Raw genomic sequence first — 21,148 nt, forward strand, 5'->3', positions numbered from 1 at the left:
ACGTATATGTACAGGAACATGCCGTATCCATTGGATCAGTTACACGGAGCGCCAACGTAATGGACACGTACCTTAACAAAACCGGAAATACATTACATTGGAGAGGCCGGATTTTGAGAGGTAGGGTGAGGCTATTGGAGGTAAAAATTTGCTTCATGCTAGTGAATGACGCTCTTGCTTTTTCTATTCTTATACGTATCTCTTTCGCTTAATCCCAACTTAAATTAACTGTTGTTCCTAAGTAAGTGTACGAATCCAAGTGTTCAATTCTTTGATTGTCTAATATCAGTTGTCTTGCTCGTTGCTGGGTTTTGATTACTAGCATCCATTTGGTTTTTGTGATGTTTAGTTTGAGCCCGTATTGTGCACTTGTTCTTTGTACCTTACTAATCACACAACTCAGCTCCTCCATGCTACTCGTGAGAATCACAGTGTCATCAGCATACCTTATGTTATTATTTTTCCATTTATCTTTATGCCTTCTGTGATTTCCTCTAGCGCTGTCTTAAATACTTCTTCCGAGCATATGTTAAAGAGTCAAATGTAATGAGTATTGATAATATTAACTGAAAAAAAGGTAAAGATGTTACAAATACGCATACGCCTTAAATGGGGAAAAATTAATTATTATTAAAGGAAAAGAATAACTTTAATATGACCTTAAAAAGTAGCTCTAAACCTCTTCTCAATAAACTCGATTACTTTATTACTCGATAAAATTGCTCAAATCACTCAGAAAAATTCCGAAAACAACATGACACCAAGCCATCCTAGAACTGTCCTAATAGCAGGGAACACAAAATTTTACGAAAACCTCCAAAAAAATAAAGGAAGGATGAAAATTTGGAAATAGGTAGTTGAAATTGTCTATTAATATATAAGAAAAAGTTTACAATTCTACATCCTCTCCATTTTACAAAGATTGGGAAATACAGGGCGAAAATTATTTTCTCGTGAGTGAAAAAATATACGTTCAAAATAGGCCCGGAATTGGATAAAGTGACTAATTCTAAGCAACTTTTGTTCTATAGAGTTTGTTCACTAAGTCAATACTTTTCGAGTTATTTGCGAGTGAATACGTTCATTTTTAACAAAAAAAACATGATTAAGGACGGTTTTTCGCAGATAACTCAAAAAGTAAGTACTCTAGCGAAAAAATATTCTTAGTAAAACTATAGCTTATAAAAAATTGAAAAAAATGGTGTACGCATGACGTCTGCAGACCCAGTATAAGCAGAGTTGTAGCTAATGAAAAGTAGGTTCTTCTTCGTCAAATTCCAAATCGAATATTTCAATGTGAAATAACCAAAAAACAGAACACTTTTCGGGGAAAATTCATTACAACTTTTTTAAAGAGTTTAAAAAAAGGCTTATTTTTGTTTTTAAAACAATTTTTAACATTAAGAATAAGTGAGTTACGCTCAAAATATTGTTGGTCCCTTTTATTTTTTGGTACAAAAATCGCGAAAATCACCCCCTAATTAGCTTCCCAAATAAAATTAATCGTAACCGCTTCACAAGTTACTTTACTTATGTATTGTTTATATTATCTATAAGTTTCATTGGTTAAAAGTGCTCAGTTTTGAAAAAAATTGGGTTTAAAATAAAAATTTTTTTTAATTTTGAAAAAAAAAATGGAATTGTTCATGGAATTAACTTAAAAATTATTAGTGATACCAAAAATCTTAAAGAGTAATAAAATGTACGTTTTGCTTTTCTGAATATTTTTCCTTTTTTGCTTTCTTGTTTTAGGGTCATTCCATTTCAAATCACTCAATTTTGGAGCAAAAAAAATTTTGGACTTCCGATTTGTCTGAAAATTGGTATATAGCTTCTGCGGGACGTAAAAATAAGATATTTAAGGTCAAAAATTGTCTTCTTCTTTTTTTCTCAAAATGTTATTTTATGCGATTTTACAGTGATTTGGTGTTTATTTATACAAATTTGCATTTTCTATCGTAAAGTATCAATGGAAAACATATTTTAATAGAAGGGACTCAAAAATGTCATTATATGGCATTATAACAAGTTACTTTGATTCAAAACAAGCTTTTGATCAAATTTTATAGTGTAGAAAACGTTAAAATACCCTTTTTACATTTTTCTCCATTCCCAAAATACATCATAATCGATTTGGCTGAAAATTTGCCCACAGATAGACAAAACATAGAACTTTAAGTGGTGAGAAGTATTTGAATTATATTACAATACCAAAAAAGTGACATGCAATATTATAGTCAAATCGGCGTCTACTGTAAGTATAATTAACTCGAAAATATCGACCTCACGACAAAAATTGTTAAAAAGAAATTGTAATAATTGTAAATAAGATTTATTTGGAACAATTTCAGTTCCTACCATTTTGTGGAAAAGTTAAAAATGGCGGAGATATTGAGCAAAACAGGTTCTCCTTTAAAATCAAGATGGCGGCTAACGTAACGGAGGAATTCATTCGTGATTTTAAATTTAGGCTACTATTGACTCCCCTAAAGATCATAAAAATAAAATTTTGGGCAGCTCGGCATTCAAGGTCAAATGCTATTCCGACTGGACTTATATGTACCTATATACTTTTGAGTCTGATATTACTGCATGTAACTTTTTTGGTATTGTAATATAATTCAAATCCTTCTAACCACTTAAAGTCCTAACTTTTGGCTATATATGTGGGCAAATTTTCAGCCAAATCGATGATGATGTATTTTGGGAATGGAGAAAAAGGTAAAAACGTTAGGTAAAAGGTATTTTAACGTTTTTTACACTATAAAATTTGATCAAAAACATGTTTGGATTCAAAATAACTTGTTATAATGCCATATAATGACATTTTTGAGTTCTTTCTATTAAAATATTATGGCTGTTCAAAATATGCCTAAAGTCGTGATTAGTTACTAGTTCAAGCCATTTTAACTATAGCTTTTTCAAAAATAAGCACTTTGAACCGATGAAACTTACAGAGCACATAAATAAACATAAGCAAAGTAACTTGTGAAGTGGTAATGATAAAATTTATTTGTGATGCTAATTAGGGGGTGATTTTCGCGATTTCTTTACCAAAAAATAAAAGGGACCAACAATATTTTGAGCGTAACTCACTTAATTTTAATGTTAGAAGTTTTTTTTAAAAACCACAATAAACTTTTATTTAAATACTTTAAAAAAGTTGAAATGAATTTTCCCCGAAAAGTGTTCCGTTTTTGGGTTATTTCACACTGAAATATTCGATTTGGAATTTGACGAGAAATAACCTACTTTTCATTTGCTACAACTCTGCTTCTACTGGGTCTACAGACCTCAAGCATACACCATTTTTTTCAGTTTTTTATAAGCTATATTTTTGCTAAGAATATTTTTTTGTTCTGAAATACTTACTTTTTGAGATTTCCGAAAAACCGTCCAAAAACATGTTTTTTTTCTGTTAAAAATTAACATATTCACTTGCAAATAACTCGAAAAGTATCGACTTAGTGAAAAAACTCCATAGAACAAAAGTTGATTAGAATTAGTCATTTTATCCAATTCCGGACTTATTTTGAATGTATATTTTTCACCTTCGAGAGGGGGTATTCCCCTCTATTTTTGAAAAATGGAGGGGATGTAGAATTGTAAAGTTTTTGTTATATAATAATAGACAATTTCAACTACCTATTCCCAAATTTTCATCCTTCCCTTTTTTTTTTAGTCAGATTGTTCTTTGATCGGGCTATAAAGGAAGTTGGAATAAACAGAATATTAGGTTCTAGCCATAGTACGATTGTAACAGCCGTATCAATATATTCCTATCTTTTATTTAAATAATTATAACTTACGTCTCTCCTAGGCCAGCTAGATATAACTTTGAATTCTTCCGTAGGATATCCTTTCACTATTAAAAAGTCTAACAGCACCTGAAAAAATAAGAACGCTATATCTATACTAAAATCACAATAAAGATACACTATAAATAAATAAACCAAGACACGTTGAATGTTACGAGGAGCACTTCCAAATCATGATTTACAAAGTTTATACATTAGGTTTGTTCCAAAATGACCAAGAACCGTCATGTAACGATCACGTTACTAGATAATTAACGTTCCATGGGTTCCATGGGAACGAAATAATACGTTCCATGGTACTGCGCAGGACGGTGATCGTTACATACACGGTTGCTCGTTGTGTTGGAACAAACCTATTAGACTGGGAGATATTATACAGAAGTTCAGCCACGATTTTCTAAGTCCTGCCTTTTGCAATACTGGAAGGGTAGAAGATGTACTTACAATCTGTGGAAACATCCAGAAATTTCCTGTGACATTTTCCTGTAAAAATTAGATTTTCCCAAAAAATTAAAAATATTGTTTTGCGATGAATTTCTAAGTCCTGCCATATCCGTAGATAGACAGGATACTATCGATTTTATGAAGAAAATTTTTTGGGCAGGAGGGTTGTAAACGGGGTAACGGAGTATATATGTATACAAACATGTAAGGAAAATAATGAAATTTTCATGATTTTCTAGGTCCTGCCAACTAAATAAACTAAACATATTTATTTCAAAATGATCAAAAAAAAATATTGGCATGACGTCTTCTAATGTTTAAGTATACTTGTCCCTTGGAAAATTCTGCGGAAAATTTTCACCCTGATTCCGTGATTTTCTTAGTCCTGCATTTAAAAAGTTATAATACTCAAATACAATCAATACCTTTTCGGTACTCGGCAGGAAGGTTAAACGGTTCTTGTAAGACGGCAGGAGTCCTAGATTTGTAAGAAAATTCGTGAAAAAGTCAACGATTTTCTGAGTCATGCCATTTTGCACATGTTTCAAGAATCTTAATATAAGTCTATTTACAAAGAGGCAGGATGGTTTTATGGTTATTTTGTATACAGGGTGGGGCATTAGTGTGACAAAGTCCAATTACTCGTTTGTCGTAAGATATACGAAAAAAGTTTAGGTAAAACATGGGCCACAGATAGGACTATGATTTAACAGTATTTTCTAATATACAGGGCTACCCGTTTTCATAGGGTGACACAAATTTATGTTTTTTTAAATGGAATACCCTGTATATTTTTACATTTTTGGATTCTACTCGATGTTCTCTTTAATAAAATATAGTGTTTTGAAATATTATACGAGGTAGTTAAAAATATAATTACGTTTTTTTGTTAATTTTGTAGGAACATTCACACCCTATACATATTGTTAGTGATTTGATATCCAAACTTCTATTAATTTATGTTTAAACGATTTTTAATATAGTCTACTATTGTCAGTTATTAATAGTATACCAAAATGTTTAATTTGAGTATACGGGGTTGGTTGAAACTCGGAATGAGTATTTTCTGAGTTTTCTTAAATGGGACACTCTGTATTTTAGTATTATAATAAAATGATATTTTATGGTACCTTTTTATTTGTTAAGCATTTTCTGTACCATATTTATATATTAATTTCGGCAGTAAATTGATACAGACAGATTACTCAGGTGGTTTTTGGGGTTTCTGAACAAGAATGTCACATTAGAACAGATCTTTACCTAGTGCTCGGGGTGCTAATATACACGCCATATTCTTAAATTTCGAGGCTTTCAGACACTAAAGTGATGCAAGTAGATTACTCGAGGAGTTTTGTGGTTGCTGAACATGAATACGCCATCAGAATCGACCTCCAAAAACTCTCTAAATTCGAGATCAGTCACCCTGGGCACCAGGTGCTCCGAGGGTCGGTTGTAATGTCATATTCGTGTTCGGCCATCCCAAAAACCCTCGAATAATCTGTTTTCCTTAATTTATTGCCGATATCCCACGAAACTCCAGATGACGTGCCTTAGCAGCAACTCTGGGCACTAGGTGATTCGGAGGTCGGTTCTGCTTGCGTATTCGTAACTCCATAAACCTCCCAAATAACAAAATTTTGCCCTTAATACACTGATTTTGACAGGTTCATGCACTTTTGGATGCATGTTATGCACTAAAATGCAATTTCCACCCATTTTTATATTGTACACCTTCTATTTGAATTTGAAAATTTTTTTAAAAAAATAAAAAAAAAACGGTGTATTTGCCGACTTAAAGCAAGAGTAACTTTTAGTACTAGAATACCTCATAATTTAATACTCTACTCTCAAAAATGTCTAAAAATTTAAAGACCAATAAGTTATGAGATAAAATATCCGTTGATCTACCCAAGACGGATGCCTATGACCAGTACTAGAAACCCGTGGATTTTTCCACAAATTGTAAGTACCTTCTCTAACCTTCCAGTATTGCAAATGGCAGGACTTAGAAAATCGTGGTTGAACTTCTGTTAATATCTCCCGGTTTATATTGTAAATCATGATTCGGGAGTGCTCCGCGTAACATTCAACATGTCTTGGTTTGTTGATTTCTAGTGCATCTTTATTGTGATTTCAGTATAGATATATAAAACAAAGTCGTAAATGATGATAAATCATTTACAACTTAAGGACGAATGTACCGATATTATTGATATTTGGTTTGATTCGTCATCCTCGTCATTCACAACTACTATTACCTTGTAGTAGGGGAGGAAAGCATGCTAAATTTGCAGTTACTCGAGCGTTATGGGGACCTACGGGGTTATGAAGATTAGGTCCTAAAACCAAAAAAAGTTAAGTAAAGTTTTCCATTTAAGTGGGGACTTTCCATTTTTTAATTTAATTTTACATTTCCAACAATCGTTTTTCCGATTATAGCGCCATCTATCCATAATTCGAAAAAATGTCTCTAATAAAAGTTGCTTATTTATATGTAGGGAATTCAAATCTGCAAAAAAATGGGGTTCCTATTTAAGATTTCCAACTAACCCCCCACCCCACCTCCGTGGGGGTCGTTTCAAAAATATTAAATACGTGCATTTTTCAGTTTTTCGATCTGATGTTCATTTTGCGAAATATTGCGGGGTTCCTATTTTAAATTTAGCCCGCACCCCTCTCCATGTGGGGTGGGGGGGTCGTGTTTGGTATCATTCGATAGATTTTTTGAAAAATATTGAACACGCATTTTTTAGTTTTTCGATCTGACATTTATTTCTCGAAATATGAAACTTTGTGACTCGCCCATTTCCTTACGCCCCACCCAAACTGTCAGATTTTTTAAATATACACTGTTCTGTATGTACAGCTGGTTCCTAATATAGTTATTTTCCTAACAAGTGCAGAAAGTCATTCTTTTCCGCACGCGACTGCAGTTTGCCGAACGACGCGAAGCGGGAGTTCGGCAAGCAGTCGAGTGCGGAAAAGAGAGTTTCTGCAAGAGTTAGGAACAATATGTTTTCTAAGAGTCTTTAAAAAATTACCAAATCTTTATCAATTAATTTAATTAATATGAAAATACATACACAAATTAATTCTTTGACAAGGTTGTCAAAACCAAACTTGCAATATAATTAGTTAGCATTACGACGATCTTGGTTTCCATGACGATGATTCAAAACGACTGTTATTGTCTACCGATTTGACTTTCGAATATTATGTCAAAATAATTTTATTTCATCGAATTGTCGCGTTAATTTCATTAAAACAGGAACACAATAAGATATATTTGAAATAAATTAGTAAATAATATCTAAATATTAGTTTATTGCATGTATTACAATTACTTTAAGGCCATATTAATATATCTAAATTAAAACGCGTGCGGAAAAGTAAAAACCGCGTGCGGAAAAGTAACACGCGTGCGGAAAAGTAAAACTTTCTAAACTAAAATGCGTGCGCGAAAGTAGACATTTTTGCACGCTAGTAGAAAAAAACTGATACGACTCTTAAATCGTATTTTGTAGAGAATTGAGCAGTGTATTTAGAAGAACAAATACTTATTATTTACATACTGTCACTGTCACTGCCAAATCTTAAAATTTGTCAAATAACATTCTGTTCAACCTCAAAGAATGGTTCCACATGCTAGCGAAGAACTAAAAGCAAGAATTGTAACGAAATTAGAAGATGGTTGGTCAGTATCTGCCGTAAAGAACCATTTTAACGTAAGCAGAACAACAGTTTTTAATATTAATAAAAGATGGAGAGAACAAGAAACTCTCGAAAGAAAGCAAGGTTCTGGAAGACAAAAAATATCTACCGCTCATGAAGATACGCTTTTAGAGAGATTAGAAGAGAATCCTTCTGAAGATGCGAAAACTGCAAGAATTCAAAATAATATCATTATTTAGACCTTAATAATAATTATGACAATTTTTATGAATTAAAAAAAAATTATTAAAAAAAATCACTAAGAGGTTCTAAATATCCGAGAGGTTGAATTGGGTTTAGTTCCTATCGTAGTGAAAAAAAAATAGGAAAAAAAATAGCATAGTTGTATTTATTAACATAGTAAGTAGACATTGTTATTTGTAAGCTTTATTTTTATTATTCTTTATTTTTAAGTGTATACTGGACAACTTTGTATGAACGAATAATAATTTTTTATGTAATTACGTGGCTAAAGGTTCCAAACCAAGGCCAGAATCAAAACAAAAAAAAACATATGTAATCAGTTGTTTCTTTGTTTATTTTATTATTTGTCTGCCATAATAAATCTAATATAATGTCAAATCAATCAAATACACTGCTCAAAATGATCAAATCTTACTAAGAGTCGTATCAGTTTTTTTAGCAACCAGCTGTACTTAACTTACTTTATCTTAATCTGACGATTTCGAGCTTTTCTGAGGATAACATTTTTTTTCGGACCCCCTTAACGAACTCCCCTGTATTAAGATCCAATTTATGGTAGGGGTACATTTACAGGGTACATGATTTCTCCCCATGTGATAATCTGACGCGCTCGAGTAACTGCAAAAATCCCCGATTGGGCTCCCCTACGATTGTATATCAATAGTTTGTAAATGTATGGTCACAGTCTTAAAACGAAACGGTAGTGACACTCGCGTCGGCGCCTTTGAAGTTTTTGAAGTCTGGTTTTGTAGAGGCAGCCATCTTGTTATCTGTCATCTGAGGCGAAAAGTTACGAAATATTAGACGAATTCTTCTTCTTCAGCCTGTTTGCATCCTCTCCTGAACAAAGGCCTCCCCATGAGTTATCCATTCATCTCTGTGTTGTGTTATTTGGTGCCAGTTTCTCTCAATGTTTGCTTTAATGTCGTCTAGCCATCGTTTTTGTGGTCTTCCTCTACTAAGACTATGCTAGCGTGGTCTCCAGTGTACAATGTTTCTCAACCACCTTTCAATGTTTTGCCGTGCCACGTGTCCTACCCAGTTCCATTTCATATGCGCAATAGGGAACTTGCACATTTTTTTTATTACATAATAATGTTCAGTTTTGTTTAAAAATGAGATTTTTAAAATTTCACGCTTCAAAAACTCATAATAACTTAGAAGTAGAAATTTAAAATCTTCTGTGTATTTAAAATAGTTCAAACGACTCGTGACGTCAACTAATTATATTTTATTTTTGTTTATGGTTATATTTTATATTTTAATGACATTTATCGTATGTCATTGTAATAATATATACCAGTTTCTTGAGATTGGAAAATCTATCAAAATATTTATAAAACTGAGTGTCAGTGACAAAACGAATGCCAAACCTAATAAATTAATGCCGAGGACATCCAATACTGCAATTATTTGACGTCACGACTAATTAGGGCGCGTTTTAAGCCCGCTGCTCTAATTTGAATTTTTAATCGTCTTTAGGGGCCAAACGAAAGACAAAAAAACTTTTTTTTTCTGTGATACATGTTTTAAATTATGTTCTGTTGTGATTTATAGTATTTTTTTCAAATTTAAAATTTTATGCAAGTCCCCTATTCTTCCAATTACACCTTCCACCTTCGTCCTGCTTCGCACGTCCTCATTTCGTATATGTTCCCTCAGATATATTCCTAACATAGCTCGTTCAATCGCCCTATCTGTCGTTTTCAATCTATTGGCTGATACCTCTGTCAGTGTAGTGGTCTCCATTTCATAGGGTAAATGTATGTCACGGACTATGACGCGGATGACGTACAACGGTAAGTAAATTAGACGGAGTATATATTAATACATATACAACACCTATGATTTGTAAATATAATTATGTAATGATAATTGCCTACCCTAACGTAAGTATTAATTCACTTTTGTTTGATCCTGTAATTTTTACATTTATCCATCATATTTGTTTAGGGTAGATTAAATTTAATCCCAACAAATGTTTTTTTCACTACTGTTTTTAAATATTAACATGTATTTTATTTTGTATTTTATTGTATTTTAAATATTAACACAAAATTTAAATTCTTTGACTGAAGTAACTACATATATTATTACAGTCTGTCAAGGTACATTGACAATCTAGTGCTGCCATGTAAGCTACCTACAAATTTTCCAACCAATATGGTTGATGTCATCTGATGCCAGGGGTTAATCTGGAAATATTTTTAACATCCTTTAAAATCGGATAATATAATGTAACCTCAACTGTTTAAAAACAACTCAAGAGTTTTTACCCGTATATTTTGGTGGCTTAAAGCAGTAAACTGTATGTAAACCTGCATGTAAACCTGTAAGTATAACTATCTATTCACTTTTTTTTACCTTTGTCAAAATTTAACCTCACGTTTGCTTTACTAAAGTGGGTGATCCACGTGAGAGCCAGAGTACCGCGGTTTTAGGAACGACGCACAGTGGTGAATTTCGCTGAAAACGTGGCCAAAATGTAAAAATCCAAGTTTATAGGTATACCCTGAGAAATTTTATATGAACCTTGCTCTGTAGGCTTTTGAGAATCATAAACGGCCGTTAAGGGTAGAACAATACTAGCAGATCATGCATAGGCGCCCATCTATAAATTTTTTAGGGGAGGGGCCAGACGTGAAGATGTTGCACATTAAATTTTGTATACTTTGGAGGACAATATATTATAGTTTAAAGCAACAGAAAAGCTAGGGGGCGTGGCCATGCCCATGGGGGCCTATGAGATCATATATTTATAAATGTTAGGGTATAGAAAGTCTAATGCTCACAATCTTATTGAAGGTTTTTATTTAAACAGTTTTAGGGCCCCGTTTGCCCGGGTATAGACTTTCTATACCTTAACATTTACACAATGTGCTCATATCAGCAACTTGTTCATCATAATATATTTATATTGGTGTAAAATTGTGATTGAACGACAGCGGACCAAATAAAAATTAAGTGTGTTATACAATAATATTGGGGCATTGTTTGGTTTTCATTTAGAACTATAGACGTGTATTATTTGTTAGTTTATAGCGGATGCTATGTCTGGAGGTAAGTGGAGTATTTTTTCTTCGTAAAATAGACTTTATTTACAACATGTTTGCAAATTGGCAAGAATTTTCAATCGTTTTAAGTGTTCCAAGTTTAAAAAGGGAAAAGTAAAAAAGTCTACTTTGCTCAGCAAAGATATTTTGTTTAATAAATGTTCAAAATGTATATAAATATTCCTCAAAAAATTATCTGCAGCAAAATGCATCCTTAGAGGAATTTTTCATTTTAAAAAAATATAACATGCTGGAGAATTTGTACATGAAAAGACTTTAATGTTATATGGTCAGTTAATAGAGTAAAAACAAAATATGAAGCATCTGATCCAGTAAATTTACAGTTTTTTTTACACAAGAGCCGCCGTTTTTTGTTATTTTTTTGCTTTCTTCTTCTATTTCTTAATCTTTAAGTCCTTTTACTCTTATGTATAATCCTGTTTTTGCTTCCTTACGTTTATATTTTGGTCGTGTGAGCCAAAAATTTTAATTTTTTAAAAATGAAATGCATAAACGAAACTTTGCGTTAAGAAGCCACACATTGGTAGGTAATAATTATAATTAATCGGATCCATTTACAAAACAATTATGATGTATTAAGAGTTGACCTACCTATTTTTGGCTTCTTAATATAAAGTATCGTTTATGCATTTTATTTAAAAAAAAAGGCAAAATTTTTGGACTCGCACTACCAAAATTATTAAAAAATATAAAAATAAGGAAGCAAAAAGATAGACCTATACATAAAGGTAAACTGACTTAAAGATTAAAAAAACAAGAAGAAGAAAGCAAAAAAACTAACAAAAAAACTGCGGTTCTTGCGTAAAAAAACTGTAAATTTACTGGATCAGCTGCTTCATATTTTGTTCTTACTTTATTAACTGACCATAACATTAAAGTCTCTTAATGAAGAAATTCTCCAGCATGTTACAGTTTTTTAAAATGAAGAATTCCGCTAAGTTTGCAACTTGTTGCAGATGATTTCTTGAGGAATATTTATATACATATTGTATTATTTATTAAGCAAAAAATCTTTGCTGACCAAAGCTGACTTTTTTACTTTTTCCATTTTGAACCTTGGTAAACAGAAAACGATTGAAGATTCTTGCCATCATTTTGTAAATATGTTGTAAATAAAGTTTATGTTAGTAAAAAGAATCTAAAAAGTATATTGAAATACTCCACTTACCTAAAGAAACACTATAAAATAACAAAATAATACACGTCTATAGTTTTAAACGAAAACCAACAATGCCTCAATTGTATAACACACTTTAATTTTATTCGGTCCGCTTTCGTTCAATCCCAACTTTAGACTAATATAAATATGTGATATGCTTGTATTGTTCTACCCTCAATGGCCGTTTATGATCCTCCGAAACCTACAGAGCAAGATTAATATAAAATTTCTCGGAATATATAAACTTAAATTTTTGCATTTTGGCCAGGTTTTCGGCAAAATTCACCACTGTGCGACGGCTCGTTGTTGCTGATCGACTAGCGAGCAAAACAGTCGTGTCAACCTTCCACAGCCAACATGTCGTAACCTTGTTACTTTCTTTCCTGTAGGAAGCTCGCAATGATTGAATTTTTTTCTTGGCATCGGCTCTAGTTGAGTTGGGTTCATGTTTTTTACGATATTTAAGAGTTTAACATAATGCAATAAGTCGAATTGCTTTGTTTTTATGCTCTGGCGATTTACATTTCCATAAACAAGAACAGTCTCGTAAGCAATATATAAATTCTAATAAAAAGTCGTGTCGTCGCTGAGAGTTCGCATATCCATGATTAAAAACTTGTCTTTTCATTTCAACGGTCGCCTCAAACTGTCGGATTGGCTCGCCAGCCGTGATCGACGCGCGGTTTTGAACAGCTAGCCGAGTAAAAAAATAAAACAAACTGACGAGCCAAGAGCCAGGCTCTTCGATATATAAAACCGCGGTATTGCAATGATACACTGGCGAGCTTTACCGACGAGCCACAAAACCGCGGTTTTACTAGCCTGTCGATCAGGGCCTTTATAGAGTTATACTTATTTTAGGTGATAACACTGATGATGGAATATTGATTCCGAAAACGTTTTGTTGTGATATAGCCCTTTTTAGGGATTTTAAATATACCTTTTATAAGATAAGGTTTTTATTTTTGGTGATTTCTGGTATACAGCCAGTAACAGGAATTTTTCCTTGTGATATTTTTATACATAAAAAAGTTATGCGATAAAATAACAAATAACCGTTGCCTACCCAAAACGGACGCCTACGACTGGTACTAGAAATTCGCAATGGATGGAATCGATTTACCTCTGGAAGATAAATATGCGTACCAACTTTCGTTTTCCTAAATAAACTGCGCGTCATAGAAAACGGGCACCCTAAAAAGTGGGTCATTTTTGATGTCGCGTATCTCCTTAACCTGTTTTTTTATTTAAGTGATTGTTTGAATATGTTATAGCCTTATTCTTTGTCAATATCCTTGTAATAATATTTTTGCTAAACAGGTAAATTTTCATTGTATACCGGGTGTACGAATCAAACTGTGTTTTTTTCTCAAAGTTCGCAACACCCTGTGGAATATTCTAGCCTCTATAAAATACTGAAATGAAATCCCGACTATAACCCTCAGTTTTCTTAACATTCTGTTTTTTTATTCATTCTCTTATGTTGGATAATACAAAAGTTACGTACTTTAACAACTAGTCATGTTCTTCATCAGTATAGGTTGTTTGTAAATAAGTGCGACAAACTTTAAGGGGTAATTCTGCATGAAAAAATAATGACCGTTTGCTTTATAAACTTATGTCCGCAAATGCTTCGTTTACGAGATACGGGATGTTAAATTTTTTCTACAAACTGACGATTTATTTTATTGCCCTAAAACCGGTTGAGATATCGATGGCTTAAAGCACACTTATTGTATGTCCGTGCATGTACTTTTTGAGAAAATCGAGTTTGAATGTTTAAGCTCTTGTAGTAAAGCGCTATAGCGCAGTTTTGAAATGTCATTTATACCACACCAAACGCGTTAGGACATGCAATGTCTGTGCAGGATGATAGACTGTTAGGAGGACATCAAGGTACAGTGCATAACTCAATAATAGAAAAAAATGGACATACAATAAGTGTGCTTTAAGCCATCGATATGCAAATGAAATTTGGTAGGTTTTAAGAGATAGTTATTGCGAATTTTTTGACTTGCAATCAAGAATTTTATATTCACTATTGGCGTGCATATGGGTAATATGACCAATTATATTACCCGTATGCACGCCAATGGTGAATATGAAATTCTTAATTGTATGTCAAAAAATGTGCAATAACTACGTCTTAAAACCCACCAAATTTCATTTGCATATCTCAACCGGTTTAAAAGCAATAAATAAATCGTCAGTTTGTAAAAAAAAATTCAACATCCCGTATCTCACAAACGAAGCATTTGCGGACATACGATTATAAAGCAAACTGTCATTATTTTTTCATGCAGAATTACCCCTTAAAGTTTGTCGCACTTGTTTAGAAACACCCTGTACTGAAAAAGAGCATGGCTAATTGTTAAAGTACCTAACTTTTGTATTATCCAACATAAGCGAATGAATCAAAAAACAAAATGTTGAGAAAACCTGAGGCTATAGTTGAGTTTTAATTTCAGTATTTTATAAATGCTAGGATATTCCAGAGGGTGTTGCGAACTTTGAGAAAAAAACACAGTTTGATTCGTACACCCGGTATAAAATGAAAATTTACGTGTTTAGCAAAAATATTATTACAGAGATATTGACAAAGAACAAAGCTATAACATATTCAAAAAATCACTTAAATCGGTTTAGGAGATACGCAACCTCAAAAATTACCCATTTTTTAGGGTGCCCGTTTTCTATGACGCGCAGTGTAGAAGCATTCAGGAGGTATACGTCATCTTCAAATAGCTCTAGCTCCCTTAGGAAGCATTTTAGGACTAAAGTTGGATTTATAGTTTGACGTAGCGTAGACGTAGACGCAACGTAGACGTAAGAAACGGACTGGAGACGGAAGAAAATATTATGTCAATTTATAGATCGACGTAGCGGAATTTTTGCGCATGAGTAGAAAGAGTAAACAATGACTTAATTCTAATTCAACAACATAGCCTATAAATTATACGAACAGTAAACAAACTTTGTGTTTATTTATTTATACTCATACTATTATTTATTATAATATTTATCTGTTTTGTGTGTTACAGGGATTAGGAAATAAACGAAAGTATGCTCTTTGGTGCCGCATGCCTTGGGATTTCCAACTATTTTGTTCCATTTCCTGGTCTTTAAATGTTTATTGGATTTACCTATCGTATAATATGTGTGGATAACCACGAATTAGGCTAATAACAACTCATATTTATCTGAAATATTGAAATGACTCTATGATATATTTTTATTAAATTAATAAGTTAACATCCATTGTATTAACAAATAATTAACAAAATTCGAATATGTTGACAATCAACTTTTTACACAACACAAGGAATGAGGGGGCGGGGCGGGTCCACTTTGAGTGACAGAACAAAATTCTGCCTTATGATTGGCCAGGCGGAAGAAACGCACTGTAAAAGATGAAAGTTGGTCATCTCTTATGTTACGTTACGTTTCTCTTACGTTCCGTCAGGCGCTTGCGTTCATCTATAAACACGAGTACACAAAATTCGGTGTTGATCTTTTCCAGTGCGTCTCCGTTGCGTCTACGTCTACGCTACGTCAAACTATAAATCCAACTTAAGTGAATTGGGTTAAATTCTCTTAAAATTATCTTCTTTTGTCGGTAGAGTTTCTGGACACCCTGTATAAAGTGAACTTACTTTCAAAGGTGTAGTCGTCTGAAACCGCCTTTCCAAATGTTCTCCTTTTGGCAACCTAAATCGTATTTTAGTAATACTGTCGCCTTGTTCTAGAGATGGCTCGGGAGGTAAATCTGCTTCGACTTGTTTCCTAAAGGCCTCTTTTTTTGCTTCCGAGAGTGCCTTTTCACTTTCCAGTCGTTTCCTGGTTTCAGTTTCTTTTTTCTCTTGTAACCGCTTGGCCTCTTCTTTTGCTCTACAAAAACATAACATCTATAAACAACATCGAGATATCTTAAGAATTCAACTTAATTTATATTCCTTTTAACTAGAACTAGACACTTAACATAATTTGTACCAAAACGTACTACTTACCTATCTGCTTCTAAACTTTCACGATATGCTAAATCTTGCTCTAATTTAACCATTTCTCTTTCGGCTCTTTCCTCCTCTTCCTTTATTTCTACTCGTTGATGTTCTAAAAATACTTCTACACATTCTATCAGACTTGACAAAAGCTCATTTACACCAACATTTCCTAAAAAAATTATAAGGAGTATTAGAAATGTTATAATAAAGAAAATAAATAACAAAATTATATTATTATAGAAGACATAGAAGAAAGTTGGAGGAAGATCAGAGATAATATCAAAATGGCAGCAACGGAAGCACTTGGAGAACGTAAGGTAAGTAAACATATACGAAAGAACAGGAGAACTCCATGGTTCTGTGAAGAAATAAAAATAAAATGCCAAGAAAAAAAGAAAATCTACCTAGAATACAAGTCCAAAAGAACAAGACAAACATGAAGAATATAAAAGAGTACGAAATGAATTAAACTCAATAGTAAGAAGGAAGAAAACAGAACATTGGGAAGCATTTTCAAAAGAGATGGAGCACGACTTTTATGGGATGCAAAAGGAAATGTGGAAAATGATAAGAGGTCAAAGAGCAGAGATGAAGGAATTGATAGAAGTAAAACATACTGATACAAATACATGGACAACTTACCTAAAAAACCTCTATCAAACAGCTAATCACAAAGAACTGGAAACAACAGGATTAGAATTGGATGAGAAAACATAAATTAAAGAGGAAGATATAAAGAACGCCTTAAAAAAGATGAAAAATCGAAAAGCTCCTGGGAAAGATGGAATAGCTAATGAACTTTTAAAATACGGAGGAGATAGACTTCACAATAACTGAATATCCTTATGAGTAAAATAATAAATACAGGAAGAATTCCAGAAGAATGGAGAACCACTCAAATGATAGCGTTATTAAGGAAAGGTGATAGGGCAGACCCCAGTAACTATAGAGGGATAAATTTACTGAGCACTATACTGAAACTCACAACAAAAATACTTATGGAGAAAATAATGGCGTGCATAAATATATCGGATGAACAACAAGGATATAGAAGTGGAAGCTCATGTAACGATGCAGTTTTTGTGATAAGGCAAATAGCGGAGAAATCATTAGAATATAACAAACCAGCCTTTTTCTGTTTCATGGACCTAGAGAAAGCGTTTGATAGAATCCAATTAAAAGATGTGATACACCTACTATATGAGAAAAATTTACCACTGGATATCACAGAACTGATAGAAAACATATATGTAAGAAATAAAATAGAAATGAAAGTCAATGGAATAATAACAGAACCCATAGAAACAAACACAGGAATCAGGCAAGGAGATTCACTAAGCCCTCTACTGTTTAACATGATCTTGGATGCAATAATAAAACAAGTGAAGAAAAAAAGAGGGTACAAAATGGGCAATAGAGAGATAAAAATACTCTGTTACGCTGATGACACCGTGTTAGTAGCAGAGTGCGAAGACGACCTACAAAGATTATTGCACGAGTTCAACATTAACGCAAAAGAAATGAATATGAAAATATCAGCCCAAAAAACAAAAAGCTTAGTAACTGCCAAAGAACCAATAAGATGCAAATTGGAGTTAACAATCAAATTATACAACAAGTAATGACTTTCAAATATCTGGGAACTAATCTATCAGTCGACAACAATATCGAAGAGGTAAAAGACCAAATAATTAAAGCCAGTAGAACGGCCGGATGCCTAAACGACACAATTTGGAAAAATAAACACCTAAGATTTGAAACAAAGGCCCGAATATACAGTGAGTACGTAAAGGTTGGAATAAATTCATTTTCTCGAGAACGGACAATTTTGGAAAAAAATCTTGAAACAGGTCAATTTTTACTTTTAAATTACGACTTTTTGGCATATATATCATACTAGTGACGTCATTTATCTAGGCGTTATGACGTCATCGATGATTTTTTTAAAAGAGAATAGGGGTCGTGTGATAGCTCATTTGAAACGTAATTCAATTCTCTATTCAGTAGTGTAAACATTAACATATTTATTTATACAGGGTGTCCAAAAAAGTTTTTTTTGAATTAAATTTATTGATATAAAAAGAAGAATGTATGTAATTTATTTAATTCAAAATACATTTTACTGTTCTCAGAAAACAAAAAAAAGTATTTATTTGAAAAATAATCATTGCGTTTCGCTTAAATTAAATGTTCAAACTGTCGAGAGGCAGGTGGGTGGCTGCATTAATATTTAATTTAAGCAAAACACAATATTTATTTGTTAAATAAACATTTTTTCTGTTTTCTGAGAGCAGTAAAATGTATTTTGAATTAAATAAATTACATACATTCTTCTTTTTATGTCAATAAATTTAATTCAAAAAAAATTTTTTTGGACACCCTGTATGAATAAATATATTAATGTTTACACTACTGAATAGAGAATTGAATTACCTTTCAAATGAGCTATCACAAGACCCCTATTCTCATTTAAAAAAATCATCGATGACGTCATCACGCCCAGATGGATGACGTCACTAGTATGATATATATGCCAAAAAATCGTAATTTAAAAATAAAAATTGAACTGCTCCGGGATTTTTTTCCAAAATCGTCCGTGCTCGAGAAAATGAATTTATTCCAACCTTTACGTGCTCACTGTATAAGTCAGTTATTAGACCAGTTATGACTTACACGGCCGAAACAAGACCAGATACAAGCAAAACACGAAGAAATCTGGAAACCAACGAAATGAAGATCTTAAGAAGGATTGCTGGAAAAGGACTACAGGATAGGGTAAGAAATGAGGAAATCAGACGCATATGTGGGGTAGACAATATAAATACCTGGGTAAAGAACAGAGAAGAAGAGTGGAATGAGCACATAAGCAGGATGTCTGAATCAAGGATAGTAAGAATAGCCAGGGACAAGTCACCGTTAGGCAGGAGAAGTATAGGACGCCCAAGGAAAATATGGAATGACAACTTAGGGGCAGAATGAAAGGCACCGTTGAAGAAAAACAGACAGTACTGCCTATATAAAAGAAGAAGAAGAAGATATTATTATAGTAGACTTAGTGCAAACACTCTGACTATGGCGCAGTAGACGAAATTTGGTTTAGTAGCCCCTTCCAAGCGAAACACCGTGTACTAGAGGTCCCGTTATTTGGGATGGCAATAATTTGCCATAATATTATTGGACTTGTATAGAAGCCAAAATTTAAAGTTTTTCCTAAGCCACGCCTTTGCATTAGATAGTTGCAATACTCAGTAGAAAAATTTGAGTCTATATTTTTTTAAAACCTTTGTTTTATACATAGTGTTCGAAAAGTATAAAATATAATTTAAAAAAGTAAACTTTTTAAACATAAAAAAATACATTTTGTTGATAAAAATAAAAATTCCAAGTCTTTTGAAGTTGTTAAGATAAATTCAAAATGTAAACTTACGTACTGATATTATTACTTTTCACACTTAAAATTGTAGTTGTTATATTGGAAAAAATAAAAATATTTTAATGTATAATATTACTATTAGATCAATTATAATGTGTTATTGTATTTACGTACGATCTGAAGGTATTTTATTACGTGTCGATCAGGCAGACAAACGGGACAGGAAGAAATTAACCAGAAGATAGATATAGGAAAAATAGGAATTAAAGTAGACATGAAGAAGACAGAAGGGGGAGATATCCTCGTAAAATTAAAGGGGAAGGGAGCTGCTGAAAAGCTAAAGAAGGAAATGGATACGAGGATGTCAGGCATGAATATGGCAATTAGGAGGAAGGAAAATCATTTAACGATAACTGGACTAGATCCAGGGGTCACAGAAGAAATACTGCACAATGCCATTAAGGCCTATACGGGAATACCTAAAGACGAGGTTAGTATAAAAATGCAAAAGACAAATAGACACGGGTAGCACGTTCCCACCACAGCCGTGCACCCTACAAAAGCGGAGGAACTACGAAAATATAATGCGATAGTGATAGGGTGGGTGTCATTCCCCAAAATGGAAAAATACACCCCCCACAAGGTGTTACAAGTGTCTTCACTATGGACACAACACCTACGAATGTAAGGGGGACAGCAGGGTAGCGTGCTGCTACAACTGCTTTAAAACGGGACATACTACGGTGCAGTGTTGCAGTGCGGCATACTGTCTAACCTGTAAAGAAGAGGGACACAGGATGGACCGTATGCAATGCCCAGCCTATAGGGCGTGGGTGTACGGCAGGAGAGGAGATGGGGAACCCCAGACGGGTGCGTAATAAGAAGAAAAAGAGAAAGAAAAGTGAAAAGGTGAGAGGTGGCTTTTTGAAGAACGGGAGTGGGCCCCTATACAGTCCACCATGAAACAGGAAGCCACCTCTCAGAGTTTCGCGAAGAATAGACTATATTAAAAATCAAACACTCAATTATTTTGTCTATACAAATTTTATTTATATATTTCATTTATTTCATTTTATTTATTCTACTTACCAATTTATATAATTTATTTATTGAATAATTTTATTTATACAAATTTTAACTATTTTACCTACTTATTTATTTTATTTATAGCTATTTATTTATTTATTTTAATTTGTAGGAATTTTAATTCAGTAGAAAGACGCGAATCCGTTGCAGATACGACCTCAGGGAACTGAACCAAAGTGGACCTCAAGGATTAGCCTGGTATACGGATTTTGCAGGTGAACGTGGACAGGACGCGCCGAGCGCATGACCTTGTCCTCGCAAAAGCCTGTAAGCTAGAC

General features: G+C 33.2%; 1 protein-coding gene across 1 annotated transcript in view; it reads right to left on the reverse strand.

Moving 5' to 3' along the window:
- Positions 1–21,148, reverse strand: part of LOC126889466 (FAS-associated factor 1) — a 185,847-nt gene that overhangs the window by 6,267 nt on the left and 158,432 nt on the right. The window contains exons 10-12 of the mRNA XM_050657784.1: positions 16,418–16,580; positions 16,064–16,298; positions 3,810–3,887 (exon numbers count right to left, since the gene is read on the reverse strand). Of these exons, the coding sequence (XP_050513741.1) occupies positions 3,810–3,887; positions 16,064–16,298; positions 16,418–16,580 (476 nt within the window). The remainder of the gene's footprint in view (positions 1–3,809; positions 3,888–16,063; positions 16,299–16,417; positions 16,581–21,148) is intronic.

Source organism: Diabrotica virgifera, chromosome 8 (assembly GCF_917563875.1).
Source record: "Diabrotica virgifera virgifera chromosome 8, PGI_DIABVI_V3a".
Taxonomy (NCBI): Eukaryota; Metazoa; Arthropoda; class Insecta; order Coleoptera; family Chrysomelidae; genus Diabrotica; species Diabrotica virgifera.